A 12,523-nucleotide genomic window follows, 5' to 3' on the forward strand; every position below is an offset into this window, starting at 1 on the left:
ATTTTTTTGGACATTTCCACCGTGTATCGAGACATTTCGGCATTGTAAGTCGTTGGTTGGTGTTGATGAGACCCACTTGTACGGAAAGTACGAGGGTACACTGCTTGTTGCGATTGCTCAGGACGACAATTCCAACATCATTTTCTGTAGCATTTGCACTTGTGGAGAGTGAGAATGCAGAGTCATGGTTATTCTTTCTATCTCACCTTCAGATGCATGTGACACCTCTGCCGGATATTCTAGTCATATCGGATAGGTAAAATGGGATCAAGGCTACTTTGGAGGCTCCTGATGGCGGTTGGGTTCCACCAAGTGCATACCGGACATTTTGTATCCGACACATAGCGGTAAACTTTGCCTTGAGTTTTAAGGACAAAGATGCACGAAAGTTTCTAGTAAATGCTGCTTACGTCAAGATTGAGGTTGAGTTTGACTACTTGTTTGACATTCTCTGACCTGAAGATCCTACAATGTGTGATTAGGCAAACAAGATTAATTATGCACAGAGGACTCAGCATCAGGATGAAGGTCGGAGATTTGGACATATGACTACTAATATCTCCGAGTGTGTAAACTTAATACTAAAGGGTGTAAGAAACCTTTCAGTTTGTTCATTGGTGAAGTCCACTTATGAAAGATTGGACGAACTATTTGTTCGCAAGAAAAAAGAGGCAGAGCCACAGTTAGGAGCCAGGCAGCAGTTTAGTCAGCATCTGATGAGGGCAATAGAGGCTAATATGAAGGCCTCCGAATATTTCACGGTGACTTTGTACGATAAGGATAATTCTGAGTTTACTGTGGTCGAGACAACTCCGACTGAGAGCTTCTCACTTGGCTCTTACAGAGCTTCTCCCTCTTACTGGGAGCTTCTCACTGCCAAGTTCACAATAGTATCTCACCTAGACTAATGTATGTCTAACTCTCGTATACCGCTTCATCGCTGCTGAGAACCCTGACAAAATAATCACCAAACCCTCCACCACCATCCTTGTCACCTCCATAACCAGACTTTATACCATCACCATAACAATCTACACTAACATTTCCTACACCACCTGAACCGCCCTCACCTCCTCCATAATTCCCACCCATCCTTCCATCGTGTCTGCCATTAGGGCCCCCACCACCTCCTCCATACCCACCACCCAGCCCACCAGCATCTCCACCATCATGTCCTCCGCCACCTCATCCATACCCACCACCCATCCCACCAACATTTCTACTTTTGTGTCCTCTTCTACCACATTCATCTCCACCGTCATCGTCGCCATCACCTCCAACATCATCGTCACCATCACTATCGTTGTCCCCACCATCCTCATCATCATTTCTACCTCTCCTTCCATGTCGAGCTCTACGTCGACCAACACCCCTCCCACTGCAGCTTCGGCCCCTGTCCTCCAATACATCAATTGCATCGTCGAGCCACCTCTATTTACGCTGACTCGAACGTGTCTTAACATGACGTTTTCGCTCAACACGGCATCTGTTTAGGACATCAGATACCTGATCTACATCAGGAATCAGTCTTGGACCTCTCTGCATCGTCTCAGCCGGAATTGCAACTACCCTAGGATCACAGTGTGTGTTTGGTTTATCAACGTATTTTAACCTAATTTAAATATATTCCTGTAAAAAAAAATCATCAGAAATTATACAAAGGCAGAAAATTAACTATATATTCTAGGCAACAAGTGGCCGTCTGTGCAGTAGTGAATAAGATAAAAAAAATTAAATAATATCCATTGCTAGAAATCCAAATAAATCAATGGGATTAAAAGTAATTTAGATCAAGCTAATACAAACAAAATTATATAATCTCCTTTGTTTTATTCTTCCTCTGATCCTCTGTGCTACCATTTTTGTCAAGTTTACCTTTTTTTATTACTATTTTTGTCAACTAGCTTATATAATTTTGTTTACACTTGCTCCCACATGCCTTTTAACCCTTTCTCTGTTTTATTCCATACATAAGCTTCCAACTTGATTTGATCATGTCTTTTTTCATTAACATTAATTTAATATTAACTGTATTGTGTGTGTATATAGTTTATACTATATAATATATTGTGACGATAAATATTTTATTTATTATGAGGTGTCTCAATCTTTACATGCCCATATTATATATATAATGATAGATAACGAGAAAATATGTGAAAATAAAACAGGTATACATAACTTATTGAAGGTCTATTAGGCACCGTGAAAATAATTGATTCCATTTTCTTTTTTCCTTGTGGAATTGGCTCATAAAAGATTCCAAAAGTTAGGCACTACCCCATTTTGCTAATGGCTAATGACTCATTAGTCCAATCCCATTATATGAAAAAAAGAAGAAGAGTAATTAGTCATTTTAGATTAAATAAAGTGTGGAATAAATCATTTAGAATAACGTGGCATGTTGTCAATTAATGATAGTGGTAGTGTTGCTAAGTCCTACATTAGCACACACCAAAAACATAAATATTTTAAAAAACCTAAAAGAGGAGAGATAAGAAGATTTTGCATGGAAAAAAAAAGCCCAATTATGCACACTCATGTATAAATAGCATACAGCATAGTTTATTAATTATTTATTAATTTCTTTTAATGATTGGAGTTATTTTTAATAGAAAAATAGAGTTTTTTGTTTGAAGATCACAAACTAGAGTTTTACAATATTATTCAACCAAATATTTATAGGTCTTGTTTATAGAATTCTTTTATTTTGAAACGGTGATTTTGTAATTAATTTTAAAGGTTGAGTTCTGATTAAATTATATATTAAAAAAAGTTGTTATTGAATCAAATATCCATATCTATATAATTTTTAAACTAACAAATAAATAGGTCAAATATATTCTTCCTAATGTGATAGTATATTTTACAATATTAATACAAATTAAATGCTATATTAAATAAATTTTGGGTGGGAACAAGAAATAAAAAAGAACATTATCTATGAAATAATGATTCATCATTCATGGTGCAAAAATGATGAGGTCAAACAATTGAGAGAAAAAGGAGATGTTGTAACTTGCAAGTGCTCATCTCATAATAATTAATAAAAGAAAGAAAGCAAATGGCTGTCACTTTCTCTTTCCTGCCCGCCCTGCCCGGATACACACTCTCACATTCCAAGCCTGCCCGGCCGGCCCGTTGTTGAAAAAAAAAAAAAAAACTTTCTCCCTTTCACATGCAAGTTTTCAGTTTTCCACTCCCTCTCTCCTCCACCTACAGCCCCTCTAGACTCAATTTCACAACTGGGTTGGTTTGATGTCTTTTTTGTTTTCTGTTTTCCTTTTCTTTTTAGTTATTTAGCACTGTACTTATGTTGTTGATCCTTGTTATCATTGAATACTAGGTTCTTGTTCCTTGTTTTTTTATGTTTCATATGTTGTTGTTGATGGTGAAGAAGCTGTATTTTTAAGAAAAGACTTCAATTATTGTAGCTAAGGTTGCTTAAGGTGACTCTTTTCTTTTTTAATGTAAAATATATTTTTTTCTTATTGAATTTTGAAGCTTTAAAGACTTTTGAGTAATCAAAATAATTGGTAGGAATTTGAGGGAAGATGGGGTTTGAGAATAATGCAATTAAAGCAGGGAGTTTAGATGTTGAAAAGTCAAAGGGAGGGAAGAAGAAGAAGAAGAAGAATAGAGATGGTGATGAGAGTGGATGTTGCCTTAGATTGAGTTTCATTGGAAGTTGCATACCTTCAAGATCAAAGGTTGATAACTCCATAAGTGGCACCACTACTAGTGCTCATAGTTGTAAGTTTTTCTTTTTATTTTTATTATTTTTTATTTTTTATGTATGTCTCACTTCTTTGGCTTCATGATATTTTTCTATTTGATATCAAAATTTAAGTGAAGGAAAAATAAATTTTGGTTGTCTTTACTTTTTGGTTCTATTCATCCTTTTGTATCTTTGAGCTGCTAACTTTGTGTTAATTTAAAGGATCATAGGTTTTTATTTCTGAGTTGTGACATTGAGAGATCATTATGAATCATATAGATTAAAGAAAGTTAAACCATGGATGTCAATTTTGGTATGAGAATTTTAGAACTGACTTAAACGTGTTCTAATTCCATGATTAGATTGCTTAAATAGATACATATCAGATTCATATCATGTACTGGTTTTTATTAATCCTTTAAAATCCCAAGTGTTTAGGTGGTAATACCATGAAACAATGAATGAATTGAAGGTTTTTCTAATTTATTTTCAATAAGTAGATAAAGCATCTGCATATGAGAGAAGCAAGAGGGAAGCAAGTGCTGCACCAGAGTCCTCAACAACAACTAGTAATGCTGGAAGTGTCCCTTCAACTCCAAAGTTCAGCGAGGAGTTGAAGGTTTCTCCTCGGTTGCGAAAATTCACCTTCAATGAGCTTAAGTTGGCAACTAGGAACTTCAAACCGGAGAGTCTTCTCGGCGAGGGAGGGTTCGGTTGTGTCTTCAAGGGTTGGATTGAGGAGAATGGAACTGCACCTGTGAGACCAGGGACCGGTCTTACTGTTGCAGTCAAGACCCTTAACCATGATGGACTTCAGGGTCACAAAGAGTGGCTTGTAAGAAACTTATTCAAGGATTTTCCTTTTAATTCTGTGATTGCTTTTTGTTAACATTCTCGGTGTCTTTCTTCTTCTTTCCAGGCTGAATTAAACATTCTTGGTGATCTTGTCCATCCTAATCTTGTAAAATTGATTGGTTTCTGCATTGAAGATGACCAAAGATTATTGGTTTATGAGTTTATGCCCCGAGGAAGCTTAGAGAACCACCTCTTTAGAAGTACGATACGAACTTATTTTCATCTCTGTTGATGTGTTCACCACTGCATATTTATATCTGCAATCTCAAGTCACAAATATTATATCACAATTAACACACTTAATGTAAATGTTGGTTGAAAACAGTTTTTTTTCTTGCACTATGTTCTTATAAATATGTATGCATGAGGAAGTTTAATCGTTTTCTGGTAACAACCATGAATTATGCAGAAGGGTCTATGCCTCTTCCTTGGTCTATCAGAATGAAAATTGCACTTGGTGCTGCAAAAGGTCTTGCTTTTCTCCATGAAGAAGCTCAGAGGCCCGTAATCTATCGCGATTTCAAGACATCTAACATACTATTAGATGCGGTATGTTGAGTTATTAACAAACAAGGCATTTTCTTTTTAGTTAGTTTGCTATTCAGTATTCATACTCTTAATGTAAAATCACAAAATCAAAATTGGTTTTAGGAATACAATGCAAAGCTCTCTGATTTTGGACTCGCCAAAGATGGTCCCGAAGGGGAGAAGACACACATATCTACAAGAGTTATGGGAACATATGGCTATGCAGCTCCTGAGTATGTGATGACGGGTGAGTTCGAACCTTATCAATAGCAATTGGAACTGTCATAAATCTAAGCTTTTCATTAATGTTAAATATCCCAGCTTGGTTTATGCCAGCCTAATTTTTCTGTTTCATTTATTAAAATGTTTCATTGATTACTCGGCGAGCCAAGTTATAATGTAGCAATTAAAAGAACTGTTGTCAGATATATCCAAAGTAAAACTTAGAATGAATCTTGTTAAAGGATATAGTATTATGTGCTATGAATCTGTTACTGAAGATGGGTTATTGACACTTCTGTAGATATTCAAACTTAATTTCTGTTACTTTAAAATACTCTGCATCTCAAACAAAATTTTGAAGGGGCTTGAATATGGATTCTATTTCTATACTTAGATTGTTTATATTATCCTAACATCCTTTGAGTTCTAAGCTTTGTACTACAAAGTTTTTATCTTTTTCACTTTGAGTTTTAATTCTGACATGAAACTACCTATTTTGATCAGGACATTTGACGACGAAAAGTGATGTCTATAGTTTCGGAGTAGTGCTACTGGAAATGCTCACCGGCCGGCGATCTATTGATAAGAATAGACCAAATGGGGAGCACAACCTTGTGGAGTGGGCAAGACCTTTTATCTTAGACCGAAGAATGTTCTATCGGATAATCGACCATCGCCTTGAAGGCCACTTCTCCATTAAAGGTGCACAAAAAGCAGTCCAGCTAGCAGCTCAGTGCCTTACCCGCGATCCGAAATCCAGACCTATGATGAGTGAAGTTGTTCAAGCTCTAAAGCCTGTACAAAACCTCAAGGACATGGCCATTGCGTCTCGCCACTTCCAGTTCATTCGAGTTGATCGAACCATGTCTATGCCAAATCCTAAAAACGGCATGCAAACACAAGTAGGATCTTTCTCAAGGAAGGGTCAACCTGTAAGGACCTTGTCAAGTCCAAGAGGTCCTCCTGGTTCTCCATTTCACCATTATAGCAAGTCTCCCAAACCTAATGGATGAGAGTCACAAATCTCACACTATCCTTAGTTTGCTTCTCTGTTCATTCACAAAAGCTTATGGATCCAAGAGTAACTAAATTAGTCCCTTGCTTTCTGTGTATACCAACCTTCTCACTTTAGAGGAGCCGAATCCTAAGATAGTTTATTTCATTATGGTGGGGACTTGGTTTCACAATTTGAGGAAAAAGAACAGAATATACTACAGCTTTTATGTGTGGAATTTGTTTTACCTTTTTCCACCTTATTATAGTTTTATTATTAGGATTCCTTCCTTTCATAATGTAACTTTGTAAAAAAAAAATGGTGGTGGTGATAACTCATGTTATTCATAGATGTTTACATACTCATTGGTCATTATACTTTTTAGTAAATAACTTATTAATGTAACTTATGTTCCATACTTGTACCAGAAACATGGTAGATTTTCACTGAATTAGAGGTGCTGAAGATTCCTTCTTTGTTTCAATTTATTTTTGGGTTCAGAATCTATTATTTACCTGTCTATATAAAGTAATAAACTTGTTAGTATTATTACATGGTTATGCTCAACTCAAAATTTTATTTGAGAAAAATTTAATAAATTTATTACAGATAGATATCTTATTTGATAAAAGAGAGAATTACAAAACTTAGTACAAAATTTACTAAATTCTCTATCCCCAAAGTAAACTAGCAAGTACAATTTTCATATGAAGGACTGCCCCCAAAGTCCAAACCAAAGTAAACTAGCAAGTACTTGTAGGCCTATTTTGAAATTTATTAACTTTGTGGTCCAATAAGCAATTATCATATATTATATTATTATCCAATAAAATCCAACAAGATAAGCAAGAAAATCTAACCACAAATTATCATTATTCATTATCCTTTCTTTCTTTCTTTCTTTCTGTCAAGTAAGCCATGGAAACAACCTCTCTCTCTTCACACTTCATTCTCACTAGACATCTCATTCCATCATCAAGAAGCCACAAACACAAACAATTCTTACAACCCCAACAAAATCAACACCAACTTTCTCTCAGATTCAAATGCAGCAGCAGCAACAATGACAATAGTAGTGATTTAAACTCATCATCATCATCATCATCATCATCAGTTCAAGCACCAACTGATTCAGCCGCTGTAGGAGTAAGGTTCAGGAGAAGGTCATCAAGAAGACAATCAAGAAAGCAAGAAAACAATAACAATGATGGAGGTGTTGCTACAAGAATGGGAAATGTCAAAAGTGCCCCTAAGAAGAAATGGGAGGAGATGACATTGAATGAGAAGGCAGTGGAACTATACATGGGAGAAAAGGGTGCACTGTTTTGGCTCAACAAGTTTGCATATGCATCAATATTCATAATGATTGGTGCTTGGATTATGTTCAGGTTTGTTGGTCCTGCACTCAATCTTTATCAGCTGGATTCTCAACCGTTGAACCCTTCTGATGTATTCAAGGGATCTTAATTAGCTTCTTCCTAATTTTGAAACAAATGAAGATTGGTTGTTTTATCTTTTGTTATCATGTGTACTTTAATTTTGTACCCTTGTTCATAGGAAAATTAATCGTTGAGTTTAGACATACAAATATAGAAACAAGATTTCCACTAGCATTGCTGTTAAATTGTTAATTATCTCGAACTACCGCAAGCATGATTATTGATCAGTAAGTTACATATATAGAATTCATAGACCTATTGTTTCCATGTAAATGATGCTTCATTATTCCATTAACTATGGGGAAAAAAAAAACAGATTTTTTTATTTAAAATATGGTTTCGATGAATAATCTAAAGGCGATGATTTTTGTTTTTCCTTTGTCTAAAATTCAATAGGTATACATCTATTGATGGGCAAAATCTTCCTCGTAATTTTTGTGACACCCTACCATACAGAGTCTTATGCTTAAGTCATAATTCAGAGATGGCAAGGTATTACGACCTCTAAAATAAAAATTTAGTACGTATAGTAGTATGAATGATTGATTATAACTAGGAGCCTTTGTAGAAAAAGGGGTAAACAAAAATCGCAACTCGAAAGCGCAACACTCCAATCGATAACGTAACGAACAAGGATAACCAACGCGAGATTATATATATCCAAAGGAGTGTCAAAAACAGGAATATCAAGACTCAAAATCCGGCTGCAAAGATAACCGGTCCGAGCATAGCAATATATACATATGATAAAATAAGGACAACCCCAAAGGAAACCCAAATAGACACAAATACAGAAACATATTCTCCAAAATCTCCCATAAGAGGAGTCATAACAGTTTGTATTATTTAATGGAGATAAAAGTATCTAAGCAAAACATATAAACTAAAACAAAGTCCCCAAGAACAAAGGATCTTCGCTAATTCAGAAGTCTCTAGCAGGCCTCATCGAGAAACCTCACGCCCTGCATCTGAAAACCACAAAATTCGCATGGGTGAGAACCAGAGGTCCCCAGCATGGTAACAGCTTCCACATATATAATACATAATAATAAAGGAAAGCCGAAGGCAATCCTAGAACTTCCTCCAGATAATATCAAAGCTTATAAGCAAGCTAAACCATAAGTGGCGACTGACTAAAGATTCTTCAGTCTAACTAATACTTCCCTTTCCATTTTCTTCAGACCTCCCATCCACCAGCAGAAGTATAATGTAGCAAACACAGTTATATCAAACAAGAAATTTACAAATAGGAACAAATAAGGCATTTAGACAATTAGCAAGTAATATGCAGTCAAATAGGCAATCTCAAACAATTCATATAGTATGCATATGATGAATGCCTGTCCCTAGTGGCTGATGATATCATCTGTCAGTTATAGAGCCAATCCGACAAGTCCTGGTAGCTAACCATTGGACTGTCCCTCTGTCGTGTCTCTCCAACTCGAGTTATACTCAATATAAACTTGATCATAATCATGATCCATATCCATCACCCTCACTGGTAAATATTTATGGGGGTGAGCTCATCCGGGGCTTTCACAGTGCCCCGCCACCCTGACGACATAGGGTCAAAAGAGTTTCAAGTCTCAACCTGGAGCACGTGGTGGCTAGCCACTGCTTTCTCCCAGGAAAACTCTCATCTCCGATAATGGAAGTGCAACATTCACAATTTATTCAACAACATATATATGCATTTATTCTTAGCCATAATCATGGTTCCGCTGTAACACGGTAATAATCCAGCCATCCGACTCACGGTTAAATCCATAACCAGCCATTTCATTAACAATTACGGCCTTTCGGCCCATGGCATAACAAGCACTTCCACCGTCATCCTCCGCCTCTCACATAATCATCTTTGATCCTCATTGATTATTCATTTTTCCCTTACTTCACTCGCAAGTTACCACATCCCCTAGCTCCTTTTCTAATTGCTAGGCATATCATAATGATTTAAGACATAAGTGGTGAGATCAGAGGCTTAGAAGTATGAAATTTGACTTTTAAAACTCAAAAATCAACTTTGGGATGAAAACAAGGCCACGCGTACGCGCACTCCACGCGCACGCGTGGATGGCCTCAAAAACTCATCGACGCGTATGCGTCATGCACGCTAACGCGTCGATTGAAAAATAGCCAAGCAACACGCACGCGTCAGCCACGCGTACGCGTGGGTGCTCTCGTGCCCCAGGCACAAAGCTGGCACAGTTTTGGCACAACTCTCTGGCAAAATAGCTGGGCATTGGGTGCAGCACATCGGCGCGCCCGCGCACATCACATGCACGCGTGGTTGGCGCTTTCTGGAAGAACGGCGCGCACGTGCCAGGTGCGCCTACGCGCGGGGGATCGTTTTGCTAAAAATTTTCTAAGTTAAAAACTGCAGAATTCACAGATTCAAACTCCAATCTTCCAACAGACATAACTTTCTCATTTTAAATTGTTTTTCACCCGTTCTTCAAACGGCATGGACATTCCGGATCCAATTTCATTTCTAAACAGATTTGGCACAAAACAGAGATCCGTAGTCCAAGTTATATCCCGTCAAAGTATGCTCAAAAACGATGTTTTTCATACAAAACCACAAAGTGCCATTTGCAAAACAAGCCATTTTCAACTCTTTTCAAAATCAATCAAAACATGCCAATTTCATCCATTTTCTTTGAAATCAATCAAAATATATCAAATTCAACATCAAGCCTCCTCAACTCACACATTGACACTTTACCACAAATCACCAAAATCACTATCCCATCATTTTAACCCACTTCACCCAAGTGGCTCAAATTCAAACATATTGACATATCATATACTCTTCCTCATGCCAATTTTCAACAACACCAATTCCAATAAATCATCATTGTACACAATCAATATCATACTCACCATCAACATGGTTCAACCCACAATTCAACCATAACCAATCATCAAGCATATATCACAACATGCATATTTCTTATACATCATACCATCAAAGCATCAATAATCATCATCACATATATGACCACATCATATATTTCAACCATTCAACAACACCAACAATTCAATGCCTATCTTAGGGCCTCTAGCCTAAGTATTTCCTACCACATTACATATTAGATATGAGAAATCGAGACCATACCTTAGCCGATTTCCCAAGCTCAACCGGAACACTTCCAAATCACTTATCCACAAGCTCTCAAGGCCTCAACACCTCCAAGAACAGATTTTTCACCACCAAATCCCTTCTTAAACTTTCCAAAATCACCAATCAAGCTCCAATATTCACACATACACAACCTAAGCCACAATCATCATATCCATACACAACATCTCAAAACCCAAACATCATAAAACAACAAAATTACACTAGGGTTCAGAATCTTATCACACCCAAGGTTCAAAGAGATAAGATTAACCTTCTCCTCCAAGAGAGTTGGGTCCTATAACATCAAAGAGCCCAAAATCTCAACATTTTGCTCATGAAACTCGAAAACAAGGCTGGAAATTCGAAGAGCAAAACGTGGTTTACCTCAAGATTAAATGTAGAAGTTTTGTAGAGCTCTTCGCGATGAACACGTGGCCGTAAACGGTGCGGCAATCGGAGCTCTAGATCAAAAGTTATGGTGGTTTGAAGATCAAGTGAGAGATAGAAGTTGAGAGAGTGTTCTTCCCCCCTTCCTTCTAATTTTCAGCGTGAGTTTGAGTGTTGTGAGGAGAGAGAGTGCTGAAAACTAGGGTTTTGGTTTAGTTATGTTGGGCCAAGGACCCACTTTGGGTCTGTTTGGCCCGGTTTGGCCCGTTCGGTCCAATCTTGGTCCGATTTCTATAAAATTGGTACCGAAATTCTCGTCTCAATCTCCTCTATCATATTAAGCCATAAAAATCACATTTTTGGCTTTCTAGAATAAATTCTCATTTATGGGTTAATTAGCCGTTAATTAACCGGGTTTTACATTCTACCCGCCTAATTGGGAATTTTGCCCACAAAATTCAAATGCAACTACCTGAGAATAAATGCGGATGATCCGTTCGCATCTCCGACTCAAGTTCCCAAGTGTGTTCCTCAACACCGCCTCGACTCCAAGCTACTTTGACTAATGAAACCTCTTTTCCACGCAACCATTTGATACTAGTATCATCAATTCTGACTGGAGCCACTGGAAGCGTCAAATCTTCCCTTAACTGAACCAACTCAGGTTCTAACACATGGCTAGCATCAGGAGTGTACTTCCAAAGCTGCGACACGTAAAACACATCGTGCAGGTTCGAAAGATGAGGTGGTAAAGCCATCCGATACGCCACCGGTCCAATCCTCTCTAGGATTTGAAATGGACCAATGTATCGAGGATTTAACTTCTTTGCTTTAATCGCCCTACCTACCCCCGTGGTCGAAGTAACCTTAAGGAAAACATGGTCTCCTTTCTCAAATTCTAAGGGCTTCCGCCTCTGATCGGCGTAACTCTTTTGACGACTCTGCGCCGTAAGCATCCTACCTCGGATTTTCTTGACTTGTTCAGTAGTTTCTGCTATCATTTTCGGTCCCAACAAGCCTTTCTCTCCGGCTTCATACCAACATAGCGGAGATTGACATTTCCTCCCATACAAGGCCTCATACGGAGCCATTCCGATGCTCGCATGGTAACTATTATTATATGCAAACTCTACTAATGGCATATACCGATCTCAACTCGCTGGTTGGTCCAAAACACAAGCTCTCAACATATCTTCTAGTGTTTGGATCGTCCTCTCGGATTGACCATCTGTTTAAGGATGGTAAGCCATGCTCAA

At 37.6% G+C, this 12,523-nt stretch overlaps 3 protein-coding genes across 7 annotated transcripts; 2 read left to right on the forward strand and 1 right to left on the reverse strand.

The window, feature by feature from the left end:
• Window positions 1–915: 915 nt before the first annotated feature.
• LOC130975794 (glycine-rich cell wall structural protein 1.0-like) lies at window positions 916–1,545 on the reverse strand. The gene is made up of 3 exons (XM_057900530.1): window positions 1,507–1,545; window positions 1,242–1,431; window positions 916–1,184 (listed from the first exon to the last, which is right to left on the reverse strand). Exons 1-3 carry the CDS (start codon window positions 1,543–1,545, stop codon window positions 916–918), a joined length of 498 nt encoding a protein of 165 aa, XP_057756513.1.
• A 1,606-nt stretch (window positions 1,546–3,151) lies between these two features.
• On the forward strand, window positions 3,152–6,768 carry LOC130976061 (serine/threonine-protein kinase PBL34-like). Of its 5 annotated transcripts, XM_057900806.1 has the most exons (8): window positions 3,232–3,249; window positions 3,347–3,449; window positions 3,541–3,753; window positions 4,219–4,553; window positions 4,638–4,773; window positions 4,983–5,122; window positions 5,225–5,348; window positions 5,828–6,768. In XM_057900806.1, exons 3-8 carry the CDS (start codon window positions 3,555–3,557, stop codon window positions 6,334–6,336), a joined length of 1,443 nt encoding a protein of 480 aa, XP_057756789.1. In that variant the 5' UTR covers window positions 3,232–3,249; window positions 3,347–3,449; window positions 3,541–3,554; the 3' UTR covers window positions 6,337–6,768. The 5 variants fall into 5 exon arrangements, with proteins under 5 accessions (XP_057756790.1, XP_057756788.1, XP_057756787.1 ...); XM_057900807.1 differs by lacking the exon at window positions 3,347–3,449 and having other exon boundaries at window positions 3,152–3,249; XM_057900805.1 differs by having other exon boundaries at window positions 3,169–3,449.
• A 404-nt stretch (window positions 6,769–7,172) lies between these two features.
• Window positions 7,173–8,018, forward strand: LOC130976063 (uncharacterized). Its single transcript, XM_057900810.1, has one exon. The coding sequence runs from the start codon at window positions 7,236–7,238 to the stop codon at window positions 7,782–7,784; it is 549 nt and encodes a 182-aa protein (XP_057756793.1). The 5' UTR covers window positions 7,173–7,235; the 3' UTR covers window positions 7,785–8,018.
• The last annotated feature ends 4,505 nt before the right edge of the window (window positions 8,019–12,523 follow it).

This window comes from Arachis stenosperma, chromosome 4 (assembly GCF_014773155.1).
Source record: "Arachis stenosperma cultivar V10309 chromosome 4, arast.V10309.gnm1.PFL2, whole genome shotgun sequence".
In the NCBI taxonomy this organism is placed as follows: domain Eukaryota; kingdom Viridiplantae; phylum Streptophyta; class Magnoliopsida; order Fabales; family Fabaceae; genus Arachis; species Arachis stenosperma.